This window comes from Pocillopora damicornis, chromosome 7 (assembly GCF_964200805.1).
Source record: "Pocillopora damicornis chromosome 7, jaPocDami1.2, whole genome shotgun sequence".
In the NCBI taxonomy this organism is placed as follows: domain Eukaryota; kingdom Metazoa; phylum Cnidaria; class Anthozoa; order Scleractinia; family Pocilloporidae; genus Pocillopora; species Pocillopora damicornis.
Genome location: NC_142676.1, coordinates 21,685,441 through 21,708,601, shown reverse-complemented (window position 1 = coordinate 21,708,601; position 23,161 = coordinate 21,685,441). Strand labels below are relative to the sequence as shown.

Sequence of the window (23,161 nt, the reverse complement as noted above, 5' to 3'; positions counted from 1 at the left end):
TGGTTTGCCGTGTTTTGGCAGTTATTTTGGCGAATATGGTTAAAATCAAATCTGTGTAAAAACAGTAAAATCAACGAGTTATTGAGGTTCGTCAACATAGGGAGGGTCCTCTTAGTCTAGAGAAAAACTTCTGCCCACGGCTAAAGGCGTTAAATTAATAAATTGATATATCTGGGCGGCATATCAAACAGCAACACTAAACTTCTCCTTTCTCACAGCTTTTTCCCCTTTAACATCTTTGTTCATTCCATTTTTTTTAAAGTAAAAACTCGTTTTGGAGGCATAAAGGTCCCTAAAGCAACGTTTCAAGATTTTATGGCGATCTTGTGAAAAACATGTAGTTCCAGCTAGTTTAGAGGGTTTTGGCAGCTATTTACACAAAAAGTGGGTAAAATCAGCCCAATTTGTCGTGTTTCTGACGGTTTTTACGCGTTTTTCCCCCAAATTTTACTGAGAACACTGCGTTTTAGCTGGAATAAGTGTTTTCACATGGATTGTATCCCTATTTTGTTAAAGACATCGTGCTTTTGAATGTAAAATAGGCTGATTTTTGCAAAAAAAAAAAAAAGTGTTTTTCAGGTCGAATTGAGCGCTTTTGTCAACTTTTGGTCCTTTTTTTTTACTTTTTATGTACATTATTTATGTATAAATAATGCTCCCCTGACCCTCCCCCAAATTTCCAGAACAAATGGAAACTCTTAAGAATGATCAAGCTTTATCTTATTATTTAAAATTTTTACATCTTGAATTATCAAGTTATCACAGAGGATTTCTTGGTACTTTAACCTGTTTAACACCCTAAAAGAAGTGCACATATATACTACACACAATCAGCCCAGTCAAAATGTGCCACAGCTGACAATTTGGCTGCCTGCCACAATATAGCTGCCGCTAACTTCACACTTTTCACACTTCCATTCAAGACAAGGTTCAGCCTCTGCTGCCTATTACTATCACCAGCTTGCCTTCCACTCAAAAACATTTTGACTGAGCTCATCCATACATACATACATAAGTGGGAGATTAGGTTACATGAGCGAACCTGCACTATTGAAAGAGATCAATGAATTACAATTCAAAGAAACATTGATAAATAAAATAAATCAATAGAAATGACAAAAATCAAACTAACAGCAGACAGTACTCTTTCAGCCTTCTGGACCTGAGCAGTGCAGTGATCTTCAACTAAGTGCTTAATTTGGACATAAAACCAGAACTTGGTATAGCTAAATATTATTATTTTTCTTTTAATATTCCCACTCCAGCTGATGTGTATTATTTGAATTACAAGTCTTATTAGCATGCAAAATCACCTATGGACAAGGCACACACTTTGGACATAAAACCAGAACTTGGTATAGCTAAATATTATCATTTTTCTTTTAATATTCCCACTCCAGCTGATGTGTATTATTTGAATTACAAGTCTTATTAGCATGCAAAATCACCTACAGACAAGGCAAACACTTTGCACCAAAATAGCTTTGCATCAAGTACATTATCTAGTACATCATTACCATCTTCAGGTATTTCTAATTTACTTGTGAAAATCACACAAATCATAAGCTATATACAGCATACAATCAGCAGCAAATTATTAGAAAGGAATGCAGTAAATTTTAATAAGAATATTACTAAGTAGTTAAATAACAAATAGCCCAGTAAAATTGTGCCTGTTGCTGGGAATTTGGTTCTCAATAAAATTAGCTAAAATAGCCAATCTTGAGTTTTACTGCTCACTCAAAATGGGCTGGCAGCTTACAATTTGGCCGCCTACAATGAAGTACCTTCCGCTAACTTCACATTTTTCAGACTGCTTTTCAGGAAGAGGTTTGGCCAGCTTTTCTACTACTCAAAAACATTTTGACTGGGCTGTGCAAGTCTTACTAGCATATAAAAAGCACCTTCAGGTAGATTACAGCAAAGCAGACTTTGTACCAAAACACTTTGCATTAAGTACATCATTACCCTCTTCAAGTATTTCTAGTTTACTTGTGAAAATCCCACAAATCACAAGGTATATTACATTATACATTCCAGTTGACAAAGCAATCAAGGGTAATTTTTTCATAATGGATGCAATGATCTTCAGTATCAAGATTATTTGGTACATAAATAGTAAAATTTTCGAGAGAAGAAATAATCATAAACATTTTTTCTTTCTCATCAGCATCGACTTCCAAAAGTAATGGATAATGACCACCTAAAACAAAAAAGAAATAAATCAAATTTTTGATTTCACAGGGCTTCAATACGAAACAACTATACATATCTTTTATTTCCTACCACTTACAAGTGGCAGGAATGGCTGAAATGGCCTTCACGTGAACACAACAGAATCCTATGCGTGTATAACCATGTAGAACTATTTATTCGGTATCGAAATTACATCCCAAATGTCATGATATTTGACTGAAACTCAGCTTACCCATCTTTCGTTTAGACTTCGAAACTTGCTGCTTTTTACCACCGTTTCAATGTTTTCTTGTTGTTCAAAAGGTGGTAGGGCCATTGCAGACCGTGATTTTTTTTTTACTTGAGAACCAGATCACAACACCCAAGCCTTTTCACGCTAAATATTAAACTACTGAGATTTCCTTCGCCGCCGTAAGCCGCCATTTTATCTTTCCCTGAATACTAGTTCCCAAGCTTCGAGCCCGAAGGTCTCAGACATGCACTGAAATTATGATATTCGTTATTTCAGGGCCAATTTAGAAATAACGGTAATCGTTATTTTGGTGTCGAGATCATGCTGATCACAACTGAACGCACATTTACCCCTTTCCTCCGCCATCTTGAATGTTGTAAGACAGTGGAACCGAGTCCTTCTCTTTATTTAACACGTTTAAAGAGGATTGGTAAAGAGTGCCACGAAATTACTATATCCATAAATTTGGTGCCAATTTAGAAATAACGATAATCGTAATTTCGGTCTCGAGATCATGTTGGTATGCCGGAAGAGCAAGAAGCGTGCGGAAAAGGCCGCCTGGGAACTAGTGGAGAAGTTGCCAGGTTACAAATTATTGACTTTTTTAAAAAAAGCTTTCATTATTTCAACGAAACTAAGTCATGCAATTTCAGGAGAATCAGGACCAAGCTATCACGGGTTGAGTCTCGTAGACTTAAAGTGTATATGACACACATTTTTCTTTTTAAACCCGGTGTTTGATTCTTTGAAACATGAACTAAGCGAAAACTGGTTTTGCAGGTTATTCTGGTCCCATTGCATGAAGCGACTGATAGTGTTGCTTTTCCCCCGCATGGGATGTAAGTCTGTCACGGCTACCCTTAAGGAATTCCGTGGTGGTTTGCCTGTACACTTTGAAACTGTTCTTGCTAGTATAGCAGCGAGTATTTGTATCTTGCCCGATGAGAATAGAACTTAGACTCTTCCCCTGATGGTAATTTCATTACCAGCTCTGACAAACCTGTCGAAGAACCACATAATTTTCTTAAAATGAAATGACGTAATTCTTCGATGTAAGCTATCAGACCACATGTCTAGCCCAAATTAAACGTATCCGCCTTCCAAGCTCTACGGGACTTTAACACGTCGTGTTTTCTCGTTCTTACTGACAGATGATGAGAAGTTTGAGCTTTGTACCATCAATCCTTGGTTTATTGTTGGCCCTGTGTTAGGCTCTTATTGCACAAGCACCGAGGTAAATGTATATTTCAGTATAAATCTACTGGCGTCCAATGAGAAAGGTTGTAATCTGATTGGCTACGCTACTCGCTGTCTATTCCGTGATAGACAATGAGTTGCAAAATTGTGTGTTTGTCAAAACATAATTAACGGCTCGGACATAATTACCAGCTATCACAGCCTGTAATAACGATTGAAGTAACCAATAATCTTTTTTTAGCTTCACAGGCGTTTTCTTCAGCGAGAAATGCCAATGGTTCCTAAAATGATGTTTGGAGTGATTGATGTCAGAGATTGCGCTAGAGCTCATATTATTGCCATGACGTCACCTAAAGCAGCTGGTAATATTTCCTTTGGCATAGGAACAGATTACAAATTACTGCACAGGCTTCTTGACTCTGTTTTCATCTCAATAAGGGTAGAATGCGGAGAAAACACAAGGAGACAACCTAGCAAACTTATTGGTTTTCGTATAGAGCAACCACGTATTTCGATTGAGACTTTTTCCCCTTTAATATGGCCAAAGGTCTGGAACCGAGTGTTTCCCAAAGTCGCATCTCAATGCGCTCGACCAACTTTGGACCCTTCACTTTGCAAACCGTATGACTGATTTAATATAAACACTTTGTACTCCTCTTTTTTTTGTCTTAACAGGTAACAGATACCTCGCCATCACGGACTGTTACTGGATGGATGATATGGCACGGCTGCTTCATGAAGAATTCAGACCTCTCGGTAAGGTTCTTGTACACTTAAATTCCTTGACCCCCTAGTGTGACCAGCATCTGATTTCTCCTTACAATATCACTCATGAATCACACATAAAGGTTACAAGAGTAATGGAGATGATCACCAAGCTCTTGATTGTGAAACAAGTCATCTCTCTGATAACCTTAGCAAATGCACGGAGAACAGTATGGAGAATATACATAGAGATAGAGAAATATGTTTTTTTCGTCTTGTCACGAGCGTGGGACAAAGAAAAAATTCTGAGTCCCCATGAGGAATCGAACCTCAGACTTTCGGATTCCGCGCTCCGATGCTCTAACCACTGAGCCACAGAGACTCCACGGTGGGCGAGGTCTTTTACGAAGTTCATATGACACGCGTCTTGCATACTGCTAGGATCAGCAATGTCGATAGCGTAATGTTTGTAGATAGAAATGAGAGATAAATAGAGATTTTAGAGTATAAAGGGTTAAAACGTGGTTGAAATAGTTTTCACCTTGAGTTCTCATTAGCTCTTTATGACATTTTCCCTAAAGTGCGGATTTGGTGCCGAGATTACTCAGCTTAGGCTTTGCGACACTTAATCGAAATGCGCCTATTTATGTAACGTAAGATGTTTATGAGATAAGTCAACATAAAGAAGAAAAGTTTCTTCCATTCTTGTAGGTTATAAAGTTCCTACCACAGTGGCTCCAAAGGTCATGATAAAAATCGCCTCGTGGTTTGATGGCACGTTGAAGTTTATTTTACCTTTTCTTAACAAAGACATCAAGTTAGATAACTCGAAGGTAATTCACTCATAATTAATAAATAATTGATTAATAATTAAAAAGGATATCACAATCTTGGGATCGTTGTTCTGTGGTATAGAACAATTTTTATTGGAGTATCAAAACTAAACTGAGATTGCATAGGTTTTTCTGTACTACCCTCTGTGATTGGTCAAGAAACCTCGCACCAACCTCTCAACACGATTTGATCGCCCGCGTTTTTTCCCGCGCTCGAAGCAGTTTGATTGTTTTACTTTAAGTCCATATCGGCTCTTAAAACTATTTTCCTTCTCTTTCTGATTATCTGTTGTAATTCCTTTGGTTTTGCTCTCATGACACTTAATCAAAAAGAGCTCTAATCTCAACGGGCGTTCTAGGGATGGTTGAGACAACGTAGAATTTAAGCCTGCTCCAGGTAATTTTTAAAACGCTAAACTCTTGCTTTTTTTTGTTTGTTTGTTCAGATAAAGGACCATTTCGGTATGCAGTTTGAGGATTTCAAGAAAAGCGTAATAGACATGGCTTACAGTTTGATCGAAAGAGGTTTTGTCAAGAAGACACCGCAATACGAGGAAGCGAAAAAACAACAAGCTACTAATGGATCTGGGTAGTTAAACTTGAGGAGACGTCACGCTCGAAGTTAGCTACAATCCTCGTGAAGTTTTTTCGAAACAACCCACTCCTTATTAAATGTTGAGTTTAGTTCAGTCTGCAACACAGCAGTCAAACGCGTTCGTATTTGGTCGTTATTTTTTACTGGGAATAGGAATGTTTCCTAAGTTTACTTCTGAAATTTTGCGCAGGAATTGGGCGCGCGCACGCGACTGGCCAAAATTGATCCCCTTGCGCATGCTCGACGTTTGTCCGCTGATTTGAGGAAAACGAACCAAACTAGACAATTTTCTAGAAAGGGAAAATCGTGAATTGACCAACCTAGGCTCTTATGGAGCGATGAAACAACAGATAAGCCAGAACAAATAAATAAAATAGCACCCCAAATATTCGTATATTATGTTCGACTCCAAAAGAAAATATAATAATAAAGGGCAAAGGTAAAAAAACATTTGATTTGTTCATCCATTGCGGAACAATCCCAAATTACTAGCCAGCACAGAAGGTACCAGGGTAAAATGACAGTGACACACCCACAGGGTGCGATTCTAGTTGGAGATGGAGAGGAGTCCCTCTCAATTGGAAGGCTGGAGTTACACTTACGACTCCGTAAACACGTGATATACACAATTAAAAACTGCACATCCCTGAGATGACTGTAGCTGAAAGTTACTGTGAAATTTCTTCTCGTTGGTGAATCAGTTGTCCTTGGTTCTAGTGCTGTGAACAAGACCATAAAAGAAGGAATGCTTGTTTTCAAGAAGCGCCCCTGGGGTGTCGCATTCGACCACAGTCCCCCGATCCATCACTAGAACACGGTCACTGTCCATAATAGTGTCTAGCCTGCAAGATAGAAAGAGACATCAGATCATTGCCTTTCGGTGGACTCCCCTTTAAAAGGAGCCTTCAGGGCGAGGGATTTCATCATAACTTCTCCTATTTCCAGACGTGAGGATTGTTTTGAGCGCTTTGAGTCAAAGTACGAGTTGTGATTTTCAACTCGTTCCTAGGTTCTCGCTCTCCTTTCTTCCCTCCGAGAGCTTACGAACGAAGTTGCCATTACTTTTCTTCTAAATTGCCATAAAGGATTTTTTAAAAAAAACGATTAAAGTTAGTATTTCTTTGGTTGAAAAACAAAATATTTTTGCAGCATAGAAAAAGGAAATTCACCGAGATTAAAACCTCCAAGTGCAGTTAATATTATGCCGTGGCCGATAAAAATGACATTTCTAACCTGTGCGCAATTGTTAAGACAGTGCTTTCTTTAAATTCACTTTTAATCGTCCTCTGGATTAGCTTGTCTGTTTCAAGGTCCACGCTCGCCGTCGCTTCATCGATGCACAAAACCTGGCACATGTAAACAAGAAAAGCAAAGTCAGGCCGTTTGCAGGGATATGTTGATTCCCGTGAAGTTATTCTCGATTTTCGATAACGGAAAAGGAAGTCTGTTTTCCTTTCTTAAAATCATTTCATTCATTTTCATGCCCTTTACATTAAAATCGCTGAAGATAATGTAAGGAGAAATTAAAGGCCAGTCACTCTTACAAATTAAAGGAATGTGTGCATCCCAAGGTAAGGATGCATACATGTAGGGGTGGGGGCGGTTATTTTTACTACGAGCAGAATTTTGAAGACATATTCATTTCAGCCTTCCTCTCTCAACAGAAAGTTCCGTAACAATGGAGTTATAAAGCTTAAGTTAATATAAACCCTTCTATTCAAAAGGAACATTTTCATCCTGTTCAATGCGTTTGCAACGCCTTCATAACCTCTTTTCTTTCTTGGAGCTATAGTGGCAATGCTTTCCACTAACTATGTGCCTGGAACACGTAAAGCTAAGTCTGAACATAAGCCTATTGGCCCATTCAGCCGGAGTTTATCCCAGTTTCCCAGTTTCCATGTAGCATGAGGCCACCAGGAGTATCACTACTCCCCCCTGGATGGGACACTGGTATATCGCAAGGTTACCCCCAGCGCACCATAAAGCTTCCCTGACAATTTGCCAGCACCCATTTGTACTCCTGGGTGAGCAGAGGCAGCGTAAAAGTAGTGATTTGCCAAAGAACCGGTCATGTTTTAAACCCTGACCTCTCCTTCTGGAGTCCAACGCACTTACCATAACACCATCACGTCTCCCTGGAACAGGTACGTTTAATATGTTTGAAAGACTGAATATTTTATAGCATTAGCCCGTAATTAGCAAACTGTCAATAATCACCTTGACTCTCGTCAAAAGGGCTCTTGCTAGACACACCAGCTGCCGCTGACCAACTGAAAAATGTCGCCCACGTTCACCAACGTCAGCATCCAAACCACCTACGAATAAAAACACTTTAAATTAATCACATGAAAAATGCTGGTGTTGATAATTGTGCTCTAATGGGAGCTTAACAATTAAGCTTACCGAGGTCTTGTACGGCTTGAAGCAGGTGACAACGTTCTAAAATCGTCCACAGTTCAGCCTCGCAACACTTAAAGAAAAGGAAGTAATACTAAGAAACTTCTATCGGCTAGTAATAATTATGAATTTGACAAGTACGTTTGATCTAGCTTAGGAATGTATATTTTTGTCTCGGCTTGAAAAATCCAGTGTACGATAAAACCTTCGAAAAGTTCTGATTTGTAGTAACTTATTTTGTTCGATCGAATGGTTGCAGTTTGCAACCATATCTTCCCATGTCATCCAGGACCGAAGCGAGTCAACCTTCGAGACCACATTTGGACAGCGGGATTAAAGCTTCGCATGAAATCGAAGCAAGTAGCCAGCCAGTCCAAGATGGCGCCTACATCGCACAGCAGCCAGAAAGAAGCGATGCGAATGGTATGCAGTTTCCTAACGTTGAACGCAAATATAAACTTGTCTCCCTTGAGTAACAATAATAATGTATACAAACAGCACTTACTCTTTTCCACGGGTCAAGATTGTCCCGCACTGCTCCACTAAAAAGGAAAGCATCCTGAGGAATGATGGCCAGTCGAGATCTAAAACAAAAACAAGAGACTTCAGACATCTCGTACCACTATTGCAAACATGGACAAAAAATGGCAAAGCCCGCTTTGAAGCCCGAGGACTCTAGGTCTCTCCCAAGGGTTCTGGGCCTCACCCAGGGGCTCCTTTTCCAGATTCCGTAGCATAAAGCGACTGTGAGAATTGTGAGTATATTCATGTACCCATCCTATTCTAAAGGGGATGCTAGTCCAGCGCAGGTAACGTTAATTTAGGCCTTACGCACTGCTGCTAGCCTGAATAAATAGCTTAGGGAGGAGAGGGATTGAAAGCTATTTTTTTTCTTCTCACACCAGTTTACCCGCGTTACACACTAAAAATTCTTTTGATAAATTATTTAATGTGTGATACCCTCACGTGGACACGACCTATTCCTCACCGAGCTGGTCACACAGTAAAACCAACCTGAGAATATCCAGCGGTACAGAGGCTATATTGATGCCATCAATTAACACAGCCCCCTGGTAGCTGTTAATCATTCGAAACAGAACTTGAAAGAGGCTTGATTTACCAGAGCCTGTTCGACCAACAATGCCAAGCTGCACAATCAAACAAACAAAACAATAGGCGAAAACTGGAAGTTGTGGGAATCTTTTCATACTAAATAGTTTTATGAGAGTTGAAAAAAGTTTTTCTGTGGGGGCGAAATATTTGCGCACACAGAGCAGAATCATTTCACTCACATCAGTAATGCAATAAAGCCAGACAAAAAATTTCTGATAGCATACCATCCTCTTTTATGTTGTGTACCCAAAACTACAAATTAAATTTTCTAACAGGAACATATTTCAACAAAGTGACAGACATTAGGTCTTTTTTTTATAGGAAGACGTGACAAGCAAACTTCTTTCACAAGCGTACCCTCTGAAAAGGTTCCGGTGAGAAGGCCGAGCAAAGATAGGTGCCGGTAAAGCGGCCAGCGGGGAGGGGGGGAAGGGTGAGGGGAGAGGTGAGCGACGAAGTTCTCACCCGCACGTTCCTTTGCTCCCCCACTTTCCCTGTAGCCCCATCCTCGACTAAAGGGCCTGTTCCTAAGCTGACATAAACACCTAAGTGCCAAGAGATCGATTCCGCTTGTCACATTGAATTTCTTTTTAAAGGCAGTTTCATTAACATTCTCAAGTAGAACATGACTTAAAGCACCTTTCCCGCAATGGTCGTTAATCCTTAAACTCCCTGTTACTTATCTCCTCTACCTGCTAAATATTTCCTTTTAAATTAGTTACGAGAATTTGTTAGTTCCAGGAAACAACTTCTACCTGATAAGTTTGAGTAATCTCGTTTCCTGTTTGCGGGATAACGTAAGGACATTATGGGGTTAATGTTACCTTTTCCCCGGCAGTTGTTGAGAATGATACCCCGCGAAGTGCTTGAGGCAAACCTGGTCTATAAAGAAAAAACTTGGCATTAAACAAATAAGTGGTATTCTGCCATGACAGGTAGTTTTGATCCTTAGGTCAGTTAGGATTGTATTCGAACTGATGTATACGATAAATTCGCAGTTTTTCTTAATCCGACATATTGTTCCAACGATTTTTGCGGCCGCACTGATCCATATTTCAAGGTAAATTTAGCGCAATTGCATCCACGCAAGATTTAAAAAAAATGAAAAAAAAAGATTGCTCTCCTGCACTTTTCCCTCTCTTGTAATCGCTGACACGTTTTCCCATGCGTTATACGAGTTACATACTTTCCCGCACTTACTGTATTGGTCTTCACTTGCAGCAGACTCAGTGGTAAAACGAGTGCGCATGCTCGGCGGATTTAGCGCTTTGGAGGAGCGTTTAGTAATTCCAGCAAGATGTGTGAAATGTGTGACAAAGGAGGTTCGATAGACACTTTCCTGAAACGGCAACATTATCTGTTTTAGTTTGAGCTTATCCCCGCAAAACGAAAACGAGCGATGGGAATTTTAAAAGTGCCTTCATAGTTTTACAAAAGAAATAGTCGTTCCCATTCCTTTGCGCGCGTGAAATTTCTCGAGTGTTACAAGCATACGCACTCATTTTGCCGCTGTGTCCTTGCAGAATTGTTCCCCTGAGCGCAAGCACTGTAAAACACCAAGCATTCGCGCAAGACGGATGAGTTCCCCAGTCACCACGTGACTCCAAACAACCTAACTTACCGATAAACTAAGCTGACATTCCGGAAAGTGAGCTGGCCGCGAGAAGGCCACGAGTTGGGGACCTGCAAAAACCGAGAAGAGTAGTCGCACTGAGTTGAAACTAACCTAATGAAAGGCCAACTTCTTTTTTATATGTCCCCTCAGTGTCAAGAACCGAAAAAAAAAACGGTAATAAGTAAGATAATAAAGGCGGGAAGATATCTTTCTAACCAATGAGTCTCTAGAGATACGCCTTTCCCTCTCTCTCAGATAAAGCTGTTGAACAAGAAAAAGATAAACAATACTGCGCAGATTGCGCGGTTGTAAAGTTTTCCCTTACTAATTTCCTTTTTCGTTGGAATCCAAGAGTCTAAGGTTCGATTCCTCAAGGGGACTCAGAATTTTTCTTAAACCCACGCTCGTGACAAGACAAGGATATCTTTCTTTAGTAACCTACCGAGCTTAAAATTCACCATCTTTCTTAATCTATTTACGCACATAACGTTTTCGACATTGCTGATCCTGCAATAGGCAGGAAGCGTGTCTCGTAAGAAACCTCGTAATGGCCAAGCTCACCAAAAAATGTCTATGGCTCAGTGGTAGAGCATCAGAGCACGGAATCCGAAAGTCTTGCTTCTCATGGGGACTCTGAACTGTTTTCTTTATTCCAGGCTCGAGACATGACAAAAAGACATCTTTCTCTACTTCACTACCGAACTAAAAATTTACCTTCTTTCTTATTCTACCTATTACTGGAAGTTAATAAGTACCGTGTCTTGACTGCTAACTTCAGGCGGTACATCCTCGATGTATTGAACAGCTCTCTCCACGCTCACCATCTGTTTTTCTGTCTCCGTGAAAGACGTTACCATACCTGACAGCCGGTCCGTCACTGAGAGTGCGTAAGAGATAGCTAAGCCAACTAGACCTGTGCGGAAAACACAGAACTTTGTCGTTTCCATTCGGGTCTTACTAGTACAAGTTGTAGCGTTTTGTTGGCAAATTTGTGTTGAATGTAGCTTATACCCCGTTCACACCAGCAAAACATGTTTTGTTAAACTGGTTTTCATTGAATGAAAATTATAAACAGAGAACTGAAAAACTTGATTTTCCATTGGATTCAAGTACTTGCTAACTTGCATTTCCAATGTGCTACATTCAAGTCAAAAATATTCGGTTAAATAGTTTCTATGAAGAAAAAAAAAATTAAACTGTGTTTAACAAAACAACTTTTAAACATGTTTAAGCTTTGGTGTGAATGGGGCATTAGAGATAATAATGTCAAGTAGTGAACTCGATTTTGGTATCTCCTGAGTCTGATTTAAAAAACTTGTTTTTAATAACCCAATATCTTAAAAATAAACAGTTGCATACCACGGAAATTAAGGGTGATGTCTCTTAGTTTGCACCGGAATTGAAAGCATCGAAATTTATTCATTAACATACCCGGATCTACAGTGCTAAAATGGTGTTCCAGCACGGCAATGAATGCTACTGCGGTTACCATGGCAACGCCAATGAACTGCAAGAAAAGCCCGAGCCACTGCGATGCAACAAGTGCTGAAAAATGAGAGATAATACAATTAGAAGAAGTCCAACTAATGCTCTCTTGTATCACATAGAAGTATTCTTCTACTTACGTTGGTTACAAGACAGGTTTTAGTGATGTATATGTGATAATTTTCCCATGTACACTAGCGCTCCCTGTTGCTACACAATGCAGGGACACCTCGCGCAAAAATTCATGCATGACCTTCCAAACGTCCAAATGCTTTTATCCGCCACAAAGAATGCTAGAAATTTCGCCTAGAGAACTTTCATTCGTGAATTTTTTGGAAATCAACTCCCTCCGCCTTACAACTTTTCAAAGACCTTTCTCCCCTCCTACCCGAAGGCTTTTCCACTGCCTTTTTCTCTAACTATTTTTACAATGAATGAGTTATTACCAGAATCAATTTTGTTCCTTCAAATTACTTGGTTCTTTTTTAATACAACTCAACGACTTAAAGATACACGGTGCATCTTAGCTTACCACAGAAGTTCGCCCGTTGGTTGGTTTCCAGTCTGAATTCATTCTCTTGTTTGAATCTTGCCTCATCTCTCAGTGCCCGAATGGTGGCCAGTCCTGTTAGAGTCTCCGAAAAGTGTGCGTAAATCGGCGACAACGTTACACTCATAAGACGCTTTAACTCTCTACGGATAAGAAAGAACTAATTTAAGTTCGTATAACTGACAAATGATTGTAGTCTAGTTGGACTCAGTTGACCTATGTGAAGAGTTGCGATTGGTTGTCACAAAGCCCTTATGATTCGATGATGGTCACAAATAGAAATGTTTTTTTTTCTTTAAAAGCGTTAACCGGAAGTTCTAATTACCTAGATGTTCTCCGGTAGTAATTCTGAATAAAGTAGTACACAAGGACGAGAGGAACTAGAACGAGAACAAACCACGGTAAACCATAACACGTGATCACCACAGTGCCGGCCACGCCAAAGGCCTGGGCCAGAAAAATGTTGAGTATAAAAGGCAGGCTATCATCGATAGAGTACTGAAAAAAAAAAAACAAAAAACAAAAAAAAATCATTCACACACACATCGAAAGCGATGAGAAACTAACGAAACTTCGACTTTGTGGTCAGCTGGATCCTGTCTGTTGTATTTGTATTGTCGTGGTTGGGAAGTGAAATTTCTGCAGAGGAAAGCTGTGTTAGACCTACTCGGTAATTCCCTTGTTCGAGGAACTAGAGGGAATGGCTGACACAACAACGAGACTGAGCAGCATTTTACGGAAATATAAACTCATGAGGAAGGTCGCGAAAATTCTTCGTCAGATTCCGTTTTAGAACCAAAGTTTTAACTCACTATGACACAGCACTGCACACAAATAAAATAAATTAACAAGAATACTTACTATGTCCGAGGAAAACCGATTGACGATACGTCCAATCTGGTAACATGAAGGGTAAAGCTTGTTAAATACTTATATCATGAGATTGGGAAACCACTTCCTGCGTATTTGACTTTAAATAAACTACCAGTGACTTATCTTCTCTTGTGAACAACTTACCGGAGTGACGTCAAAGAATGAGACAGGAGCAGACAAAATGCTATTTAACAATCGCGCATGAAGAACCTTGGCGGCGCAGATGCCTCCATATGCAAACAGGAAAGCTCGGAACAGAGTGAAAATCTACGAAAAAAAAAGAGAATATCTTTGAGGCCGAAGCAAGAAAGTTGCAGCAAAGCGATGTTGTTTATAACGCGTCCTGAATAAACAAATAAAAAGGACGTGATTTGCTTCCGCGCTGTAAGGAGAATTTTCAAGAATCTACAAGACTCTTCAATTTTAATTTTGATCCCTCAAGTTCGATCGCTAAGTCATCAGTAAAGAATTTCACGACAAGAAAACTGATGGAAGATTTCAAAGCTGCCTTATGATGTCTTTCTCCTACCTGCACCTAGAGTTAGTAGCGTCCTTCCGCCAGACTCTCCGCCGCGATGGTAGGTTAACGATCAAACGTGACATCGGAAACAGTAACCCTTTTCTTAAACTTAATCACAAAACCTTGGGATGACGTCAAAGAAGGGTATAAAAGGAGGATATCAAACGCCATTTTTGATAAACATGCAACATACCCTTTCATATACTTAAAGCTTAAAATACGTAACCCCCCTTCCCCCACCAGGTGGGTAGAGCCTCCTAATACCGATCACTACAAGAAGCACTGCCTCTTCCATCTCTTGCCTAAAGTTCTCACCAGTACTTTTTAGGGAAATCATGTTTTCTCTATGATCCAAATGGCTATAACGTGCTGACTAATTGAGTACATCAAAATACACACAGATGCGTCAGACAATGGAAGCGTCAAGACAAGTACCCGTACCGTGTTAGCGACAGCAAGTCCTCCATATACCACCAGATAAAATGTAATGGTATCCTTAACTATGTGAACATGAGGCAAATCCAGTTGGTCAGCAGTCAGCACTCGTGGAATCAAGTGATTCAAGGAATTGGCTGATGAGAAGTTCACGTGATGATGTGTTGCAGTGCTGTTTCCGCGGGAATGAGAAATCCAGTAGGCCAACCACCAATCGCTTACATTTCGAGAAGCTGAAAATGAATAACCAGTAAATAAAAATGAAGAGAGTTGTTCAAAACTCGAGACAATACATTCCTGGTACCAAGCGAGAAAGAACGAACAACTGACAGTCGACGCGGAAAACTTGTCATTATTGCCAAGCACAGATTACGTTATCAGTTGCTGAACGCTACAAAGCAGGTAAGCCAAACTTGCCAAAAAAGAATATCAATGCGCTTCAGTTTTCCAGCGAATTTCAGTTTCCTTCAAAAACAAAGTCGGAATACAAGTAAAACGCGTTTCGATCAATTGTTGTAAAACCAAAACCAAAGTAATTACAATGGCCGATCCGAAGAAAGGAAAATACTTCGAGGAACCAATGAGAACTCAAGGTAAAAAAAGCGCCAAAAGCGCGGGAAAACGCGGGCGACCAAGTCATCAATGGTTTTAGTTCTGCATCTGATTGGTTGAGAAAGTGGTGCGAGTTTTCTAGACTAATTACAGGGCAAAGTAAAATATAAACAATGCATTCCCAGATTCTTTCGACACTCTATTGAAAATTGTTCTTGCCTCCATTAATAATAGTTACATTACCCTGCATTAAAAACAGCGACAGTAAAATACTCGTTGCCAAGCAATGACCAATCGCCAGCCAGTAAGATTTGTACACATGTAATTTGACAACGCCAACTTCTTTCTCTTCTTCTTTTACTAAACCTTCATCAGTGTTCTCGCCTTCCACCTCCTCTGAATCTTTATTTTTGTTTGTTTCTGGCTTTTTCCCCTCAGCAGGGTTGCCTGCGAGGCTTTTCATTATTTTCTCGGTGTGAAGTATTCCCTCGGGCGGCCCTGTGTAGGCAGTCGAGCCGTGGTCCATAACAACCACCAGGTCAGCGGCAGACAGGAAATGAGTGTGGTGCGTGCAAAGTATTCTGGTCTTATTCTGTAGGAGTCCCATGATGCAATGGTGGAAGAGGTGAGCGGCAACATGCGCATCCACTGCCGCCAGGGGATCGTCGAGGAGATAGACTTCTTTGTCCTGAGTGAAAAATTGAGAGATGTTGGGATTTTCGAAATCAAGTCTCTATGATACATTCACAAAGACTTTCAACCTGATAAACAGCTCTTGCCAAAGCCACACGAGCCTTCTGTCCCCCGCTCAGCGTTACGCCATTCTCACCAATCTCCGTCTCGTCACCCGAAGGGAGCATTTGAAGATCCTTTGAAGGATTTAAGACAAAAGAAAGGCAACATTTCAATTAAAAGGATCTATTAATGTAAAAACCCAAAGCAAATAAAAGGAAGTGGTCACGAAATCACAAGAAGCACTTTCAATTGATGATAAATTTCAACGATCAAAACAACAGTTGAATGACACAGAAGGGAAACGGACTCATCTGAAATAATGCAATAACGATTCCCTACATGCACAAATCATCAGTTTGGTAAAACCTGCCACCATACAGAGTAGGAGAAAGATTAATTTCCCTTCTTGTTATTACAACAGAGTAAGCTGTTTGGAGGAGCACAAGGAATGCTAGTCCGTTGGTCATTTCCCACCCCCCCCCCCCACCCCTTCTCAGAAATTTTTCAGGCTCTGTAACCAATCACCAGCACCCATTTCCACCGTTAAACGGGAATGGAAGGAAAGAGTTGGTCTCCTTTTTCTCACTGAAGCCACAACAACTCGTTTAACGCCCCCAAGAGAAAACAAAGTTAAATAATTCTTACCTCCGACAAAGCGCATGCGTATATCACTGCGCTATACTTCTCAACATCAAAAGGTTTCCCAAACAGGATGTTTTCTTTCACTGTACCATGTTGAATCCACGGTTCCTTAAATATTAGCAACAAAAATACGCCATTTTAATCCAACACGACAGCTGTAAAGCCCCCCCCCCCCCCTTTGACCCCTGAGAGAGACTAGATCTAATTTCTCCACACAATCAACTGCAGTTAACCAAAACATGAGAATGTTGAATGAATTTTTATATAAAAAACTTAAAAATACCACTGATCACTGACAAGCCCAGAGGGAGTTTGATCGGAAAGTTTCTATTAGAAGAAACAGTAGTGCTACGTCGGTGAAGGAGGCAATTTAGTTTCATGAACTGATTTTCTTACTGGTTCTAAGAAAATATATGTAAGCATTTTATTTCGGACACTCTTACCTGGGTAGCTAAACCAAAGCCTCGTTCAAGTTTCTTGACAAAAACCTATTTTGTACAAAAACAACAGAAACTAAGCCGAGCAGAAATCTGTAAGTGATAAACAGCTTAAGAAGACAAGTGTAATTTCAAGACAAGCAAACAGACCCTTGTTTTTGGCACCTCGTGACGAGCAACACGAGCAGGCGAGACGACTGCAAGGGCTCTGGCGCTGATTATTATTAGTGCTTGACACCCAGCATACGTCTCCCCTACTGACTCGTCTCAAATCTCTATGGAGGCGGAGAAACGCGCGTCCTGCAGCGCTGATAATGAGGGTATGCTCGTAAGCTACAAAAAAGATAGCATACCTCTCCAAGCCTTTTGTCCATTTCTGCCGTGACGGCGGATAACAAAGAACTCTTCCCTGAACCCACTTTACCAATCACCCCAACTAGCTGGCCCTAGTTAAACATCAAGAAAAACTCAACAAACTAAAAGGTTGATTTAATATTGATTAAATTATATCAGGCCTGGCGCGAATGATCGACAAACGCCAAACACGCCCAAGATGTCACGCGTATTTGCCTTCTGGCACGCGTGTTTCCTCGCTCTTACCACGAGCTCAGGCTGATAGAACTCACGCTTTGTCACTGTGGCAAATTTGTTGCCTTCGCACCCTCATACACGAAACAACTAAAACCAATGTAATCCTGGTTTACTCTCAATAATTAGTTGAAAGTTGCTGAAAGTGTTGCTTACTGTTTCTATGCAGAAATCAATATTCGTTAGGTCTCCAGCGGTTGTGAAAGCTGGCTCCTCTTCACCAGGTTCTTCAGGTTTTTTCCAGCTAAAATGACCGTTCTGTATCAATACTTCAGGAGGCTTGGGCACTAGTAAAAATTGGAATGAAAAAAAAAAACAAAAAACAGAAAAGACAAAACTTAGATACAATGTAGTTCCTCTATAAGAAAGACACTTGTACATCAAGACAAAAGTTCCAAAACTACCCACTAAATCTGCTGACTGAAAGTAGGCTAACTTCGGTTTTTAAAGATGGATTGAAAATCGATTAGGGTTACACTAGATAAAAATACCCCAAACAAAAGATTTCAAACAAAGCAAAGGCTGCTTTACAAGTGCCTTTCTTTCAATCCTCCTGAAGACCCCACCCCCCTCCCTCCCCCATAAAATATCCCCACATCCCCCCATGTAGTAGCAACAGACTGCATGTAGTTAGCCTAAATGCCTGGTGACCTTTAGGAGTTTAAAGGAATCCGCATGACAAAATTTCCAGCTCCAGCTCCTATATTTTCTTTGTGTCTCTGTTAATGACAAAACCACATTAATTGAGGCTGAAAATCACTAAGCCAACATATTTCTCTTTTTTTTCTTCAACCCCCAAAAAAATACTTGTTCAATCAACACTTACTATCCTCTTTGTCTGAGTGGTTTGGCTGCTGGTAGTAACCAGTCAGGTCCAGGTTGTCTAAAGAGAGAAAAGCCTGGATCCTTTTGACTGATACCCAGGCTTCCATCAATCCATTGAGTACCCAAGGGAAGGCATTCAGCGGAGAGATTAACATGTTGAACAATGCCACACTTGTAAAAACCTGGCAACAATATGATGCATCAGGAATTTAATTAACTGGGTACAGCAACATACAAAGGATACAAGGGTACAGCTTTACAGTATGCTTGCATTAGCAGTTCCTCACATTTTCCTGTACAAAGTCTTCAGCACAAAATTGATAACAGATTGTATTGGAGAATTGTTCAATGCACCTTAGCTGCAGTGAGCTTATTTCCCAGCAGAGCATATGTAGTAAAAGTCAGTATGGAGATGATAACTGGTGTTGTTGCCCAAAAGTACACACACCAAGCATCCAGGTATTTCCTTCCTTTCAAACTCTTCAATTCTGCAGCTCTAAGGAAAAATACAAAGCTTTAATACAAGTTGATATTCCAGAATGATCATATAATATCATAGAAGATGAAACAATATCCTCCCCACAAATATTAAAAAACCTAATTGTTCACACAGCACATTTAGAACATTATATTTCAACAATTCAATGCCCCATGATCATTGCAAACGTTTTAAAAGAAACTTAAGCACACATATGTGTGAATTACTCTGGAAAAAAAGAAGATGCACACTTTCACAGTGCAAATTAACTTTCTAGTTACTAACTGATTAAATTACATGAAAGTAACAATCACTCCCACCACAAATTCATGATTTGGTCTTACTGATTTGCAAAACTAAATCAGGTTGGAATAAATCTTCATTTCCTATTATGTGGTGGGTGAAATTTTTTGAGGGACTCCCTGAAAAGTTTTCAGAAAAACATACAAACCTTAAATTGTCTATCTTCTCTTCAAAGTTTTTCTCCCAGGCATAGAATTTTATCACTCTTATCCCTTGTAGAATTTCATTCATAACCTACCCAAATGGAAAGCAAACATCTCTGTGGTCAACAGATTACATTAACATTCGCAATGATTATTGTTCAGTCTATAGTTTAATAAAGCAAGGAAGGTTCAGGTGTCTTGCTCAAAAACACAATGGCTGGGACTCAAACCAGGAATTCTTGATCCAGAATCCAGTACATATACCCTCATTGTACTACCACTGCACCTCCCAATACATATTTCTCAACCCTTAAAAAAATGTCTATTTGAGATCTCCACCTTAACTCTACTGTCCTTCTGTGCCATCATTTCCTTGCTTAATTTCTGAATCTTCTCTGCCAACCATCTGTTGATGGGTATCAAAAGAATGGCAAAGCCCAAGCCAGCCAAGAAAGAAACACCAACCTAAGGTAAAGAGTCACTGAATGATATAAGTTTATTTGGAGGCTTCATGACTAAGATTTACGTTAAAAAAAATTCCATTCTCAAATGAAGATCAAAATGCATTTACCTGCTGGTGGAGAAGATACAGTGATACCCCAATCTGAAATGGCAAACTCCAGAATTGGTGAAAACTTGGAGCAAAATTGACCACCCTATCTGTATCTGTACTCATGAAGTTCACTACCTGATGAATATTGAAAAAAAAAACAAAACTTTAAAAGTACAAAGTAGCCTTTCTTTGAAAATTGGCTTTTCATTATTAAAAGATAATTTGGCTTTATTAACTGAGTTAAAAATGTAAATTGGCCACCATTAAGAGTTTCTGAGCTCTCTGAGGATCCACACCTGATATTACCTCTTATGGAATTGTTGAAAAACTTTCGACTTATCTCAAAGAAAATATGCATTATATACTCTCTGTGTCTAGAAAAACTAAGTGCTAATTATGTGAGATCCATTGGAAAGATGCAAAATTTTAATATCATACTTCTCCTGTTGTAAACTCGGACAAAGTGGTAAGGCTGACAGACAATGCTTTGTTGTACACTGTAGTAATAACAGAAGCTCTGATTTTCAGGCCAACTCTGTTTACCTAAGGAAACCACAAAAACAAATAAATAATCATCTGTCAAACAAATAAATTTATCAAAAATTACTTTGAAATAAAAAGAACATAACATAAGTGCCCACAGCTTCATACTGTGCAGAACCATGGTGAACAGTTGCAAGTCAACTTCACTTGTAGTAAGTATAACTATAGTGTTGTTAACTCCCAGAAGTGACTAAGATGTAATTTCTCCTTATGATATCTATACATTTTCTAGCAAATGGTTAATGAGAATAATAAAACTTATCACAAAAATTAAAGTTTTTATCTTGATCTTACACCAAATTCTCACATCTAGTTTACATGGAATTGTGTAGCAGCAAGAGGAGAGAATTAACAATCAGATCTTGGGAGTTAGAGGGTCAATGTAGTAAAAATTATGTACACATATACATTATGCAAGTCAGGGGGGTAGCCGCGTTTTTAAAGGAGAAGGTCACACTGAGTCAATCAGAGGGTACTCACCAGTTTTTGTCACCAGAATATCATAGGTTGTTTACTAACAAAAAAAAAAAACAAAAACAAAAAACAAAAAAACCATTCTGACAAAGGGGGGGGGAGGGAGGGGGGAGAGCATGGGCACTCCAGGACTCCCCTAGCTATGCCCTTATGAGTAATTTCTCAATATCCAATAAAATTTTGGAGAACTTTCAATAGAAACCCTCTGATTTCACCTACATCTAGGATTGAATGCAGACACAAAAGTGACAAATTCATGGAACGATGTGATGAAGATTTCAAAAGTGGCCTTCATTTTACAAAAGAAGATCTCTAAAGGCTTACAAAGTCAATCAGCTTTCTTGAATTTCTTTCTTACCACGGAAATAACAATGACATATCAACTAACCCAGTAATTGAACTGTGAATTTATAAAAGCTGAACAAAATGTTGTCAGGAACAGTCCACCAGCATAATAATAACCATGAGACATTGGTTCCTGGAAGAAAATGGCAGATGTTAGTGATATAGTCACATTATACCAAATTATCATTATGGCAAGCAGCTAAACAAGCACATAATTTACAATAGTTCGCTTACAGCTCAAGTGTTGCTCCACTATCTTTTGAGTAATGATTATTGCTTGTTATTCATGTCAAGGTGCTCATCTATTTCCCTTTCTGGCAACCATTTCATCACTTTAGGCTATCAAATGGCAGCTTTGAAAAGCATTGAGCTTAGGGCATTGACTAACCTGTCTATTTTCCATGAAAGACACCAGTGCATGAAGCAAAAGCGGACCTGCAAAGCTGAGAGCATCTCCTGTTAACTTCAGAAGTCCAATGCAGTAATACTGCAGACCAAATGAATGGTGAAGAGCACTTAAGAGAGATCGTGGATTACTTACTTCAGGACCTGACCCATTACCTTCCTTTTCAGAAAATTCTGTGCTAGCATGGCTACCATTACTTGTCATTCTTCTCACATTGGAATATCGTCTAAAATTTGGATCTGAAACACTCTTCTGTATAGTGCCTGGAGAAAATGTAATACCCCCATAACCAGATTCACTTGAAAAGCTGTCTTCTAGTTTATTCCTTGCATCAAGATCCTCAGTTGAACTATCAAAATTAGCTGAAAAAAGAATTCTTAGCCGTTTGGTCGAAAGACTTTGAGGTAGTAAAAACAGATCTTCTGTATATTGAAGGTTTCCCTTAGAACCTTTTTTCATCATAGGTCTCACCCACCAGAATGTTAATTTAGATAAAATATTAGCTTTTTCCTCTGCAACTCCAAGGTCATCAGAGATACACTGTGTTCCACTGTAAAATGTACCTCTCGACGCATTTCGCAGCAATGCATCTCTTTCTGTGCTGCCCTGAATATCGGTGGATGCAGCTGACGACGAGAAATCCACATGCAACCCAATCCAATCTCGGTTTACACAAATTGGTGGTATAAGAAGCAGCAGAAAGATAATCTGCAGAGAAAATCTGCATATAGTGCCATATTCATAAACAAGTAGTGAATCAAAACTTTGTCTCTTGATGCTCAAAATGACAGAATATAACTGTAAAGTTGTCATAAAAAATGCAAAAATTATAAACATGATATGAACTGTAGCGTAGCATTTCTTCACGAGGATAACCACCCTGTTTCTTCGCACACAGACAGCGTTTGAAATCCATGCTATTGCCACAAGCGAACTCGTAACAAGATAAACCGGGGGATGATAATGATTAACAAACCATGAGCACAAAACTTCAATCAGTGACTCTAAAAATATCGAAAAAGAAACTAGAATTTGCAGATTTGAGAACAAGTAAAGGCGACTTTCCGGAAGTTGAAGTCGCTGCCTTTTTCCACTAGAAAAGAATATGCTCGAACAAATCAAGAAAATATTGGCTGGGAGCACAAGGCATAGGAGTTTGAAACAAGAGCCAAAATCATTTGTATTCCACACGATTAATGAAGTTCCATTTCCAAGTGCACAGAATTCTTGCAAATTTTTCATTTTCCACAGCTAATAAATGATGTGTCGGACACTGCACGATCTTCTGCCTTTGTGTTTCCTTTTCCTTCTCTGCCGGCGCTCCGCCATGTTGTGAAATTATGGATGAAGTTATCATACCACGTATCAAACTATAATAGTAGTTTACCGCT

General features: G+C 39.5%; 2 protein-coding genes and 1 long non-coding RNA gene across 4 annotated transcripts; 1 reads left to right on the top strand and 2 right to left on the bottom strand.

Annotated features, from left to right (window-relative positions):
- Positions 1-1,888: 1,888 nt before the first annotated feature.
- Positions 1,889-2,567, bottom strand: LOC149043108 (uncharacterized). Its single transcript, XR_016188163.1, has 2 exons — positions 2,429-2,567; positions 1,889-2,203 (listed from the first exon to the last, which is right to left on the bottom strand). It is a non-coding gene; the product is annotated as an uncharacterized LOC149043108 (long non-coding RNA).
- Positions 2,568-2,942: 375 nt separating this feature from the next.
- Positions 2,943-6,404, top strand: LOC113682338 (uncharacterized). Its single transcript, XM_089213696.1, has 6 exons — positions 2,943-3,012; positions 3,580-3,662; positions 3,867-3,987; positions 4,301-4,381; positions 5,042-5,163; positions 5,610-6,404. Exons 1-6 carry the CDS (start codon positions 2,943-2,945, stop codon positions 5,754-5,756), a joined length of 624 nt encoding a protein of 207 aa, XP_089069822.1. The 3' UTR covers positions 5,757-6,404.
- On the bottom strand, positions 6,130-23,144 carry LOC113682337 (ATP-binding cassette sub-family C member 10). 2 transcript variants are annotated; one of them, XM_027199500.2, is made up of 29 exons: positions 21,753-23,144; positions 21,408-21,497; positions 20,441-20,545; positions 20,021-20,137; positions 19,789-19,914; positions 19,455-19,540; positions 18,880-19,021; positions 18,527-18,707; positions 17,857-17,987; positions 17,466-17,558; positions 17,119-17,163; positions 16,679-16,783; positions 16,060-16,167; positions 15,542-15,986; positions 14,753-14,979; positions 13,936-14,058; positions 13,780-13,815; positions 13,244-13,416; positions 12,901-13,061; positions 12,315-12,428; positions 11,639-11,796; positions 10,890-10,951; positions 10,093-10,150; positions 9,170-9,303; positions 8,661-8,739; positions 8,162-8,228; positions 7,976-8,073; positions 6,992-7,104; positions 6,130-6,600 (listed from the first exon to the last, which is right to left on the bottom strand). In XM_027199500.2, exons 1-29 carry the CDS (start codon positions 23,010-23,012, stop codon positions 6,456-6,458), a joined length of 4,782 nt encoding a protein of 1,593 aa, XP_027055301.2. In that variant the 5' UTR covers positions 23,013-23,144; the 3' UTR covers positions 6,130-6,455. The 2 variants fall into 2 exon arrangements, with proteins under 2 accessions (XP_027055301.2, XP_089067458.1); XM_089211332.1 differs by lacking the exons at positions 20,441-20,545; positions 21,408-21,497; positions 21,753-23,144 and having other exon boundaries at positions 19,789-19,930; positions 20,021-20,124.
- Between the last annotated feature and the right edge of the window lie 17 nt (positions 23,145-23,161).

Excerpts from the sequence above, each read along its gene's own strand:
- LOC113682338 (XM_089213696.1), top strand. The coding sequence starts at position 2,943 with ATGTTGGTATGCCGGAAGAGCAAGAAGCGTGCGGAAAAGGCCGCCTGG. Across the intron at positions 3,013-3,579 it reads ACTAGTGGAGAAGTTGCCAG|ATGATGAGAAGTTTGAGCTT; the intron begins GTTACAAATTAT and ends TCTTACTGACAG. Across the intron at positions 3,663-3,866 it reads CTTATTGCACAAGCACCGAG|CTTCACAGGCGTTTTCTTCA; the intron begins GTAAATGTATAT and ends ATCTTTTTTTAG.
- LOC113682337 (XM_027199500.2), bottom strand. The coding sequence starts at position 23,012 with ATGAAAAATTTGCAAGAATTCTGTGCACTTGGAAATGGAACTTCATTA. Across the intron at positions 21,498-21,752 it reads CTTTCATGGAAAATAGACAG|GAACCAATGTCTCATGGTTA; the intron begins GTTAGTCAATGC and ends ATTTTCTTCCAG. Across the intron at positions 10,151-10,889 it reads AATGTCAGCTTAGTTTATCG|ACCAGGTTTGCCTCAAGCAC; the intron begins GTAAGTTAGGTT and ends TTTTCTTTATAG.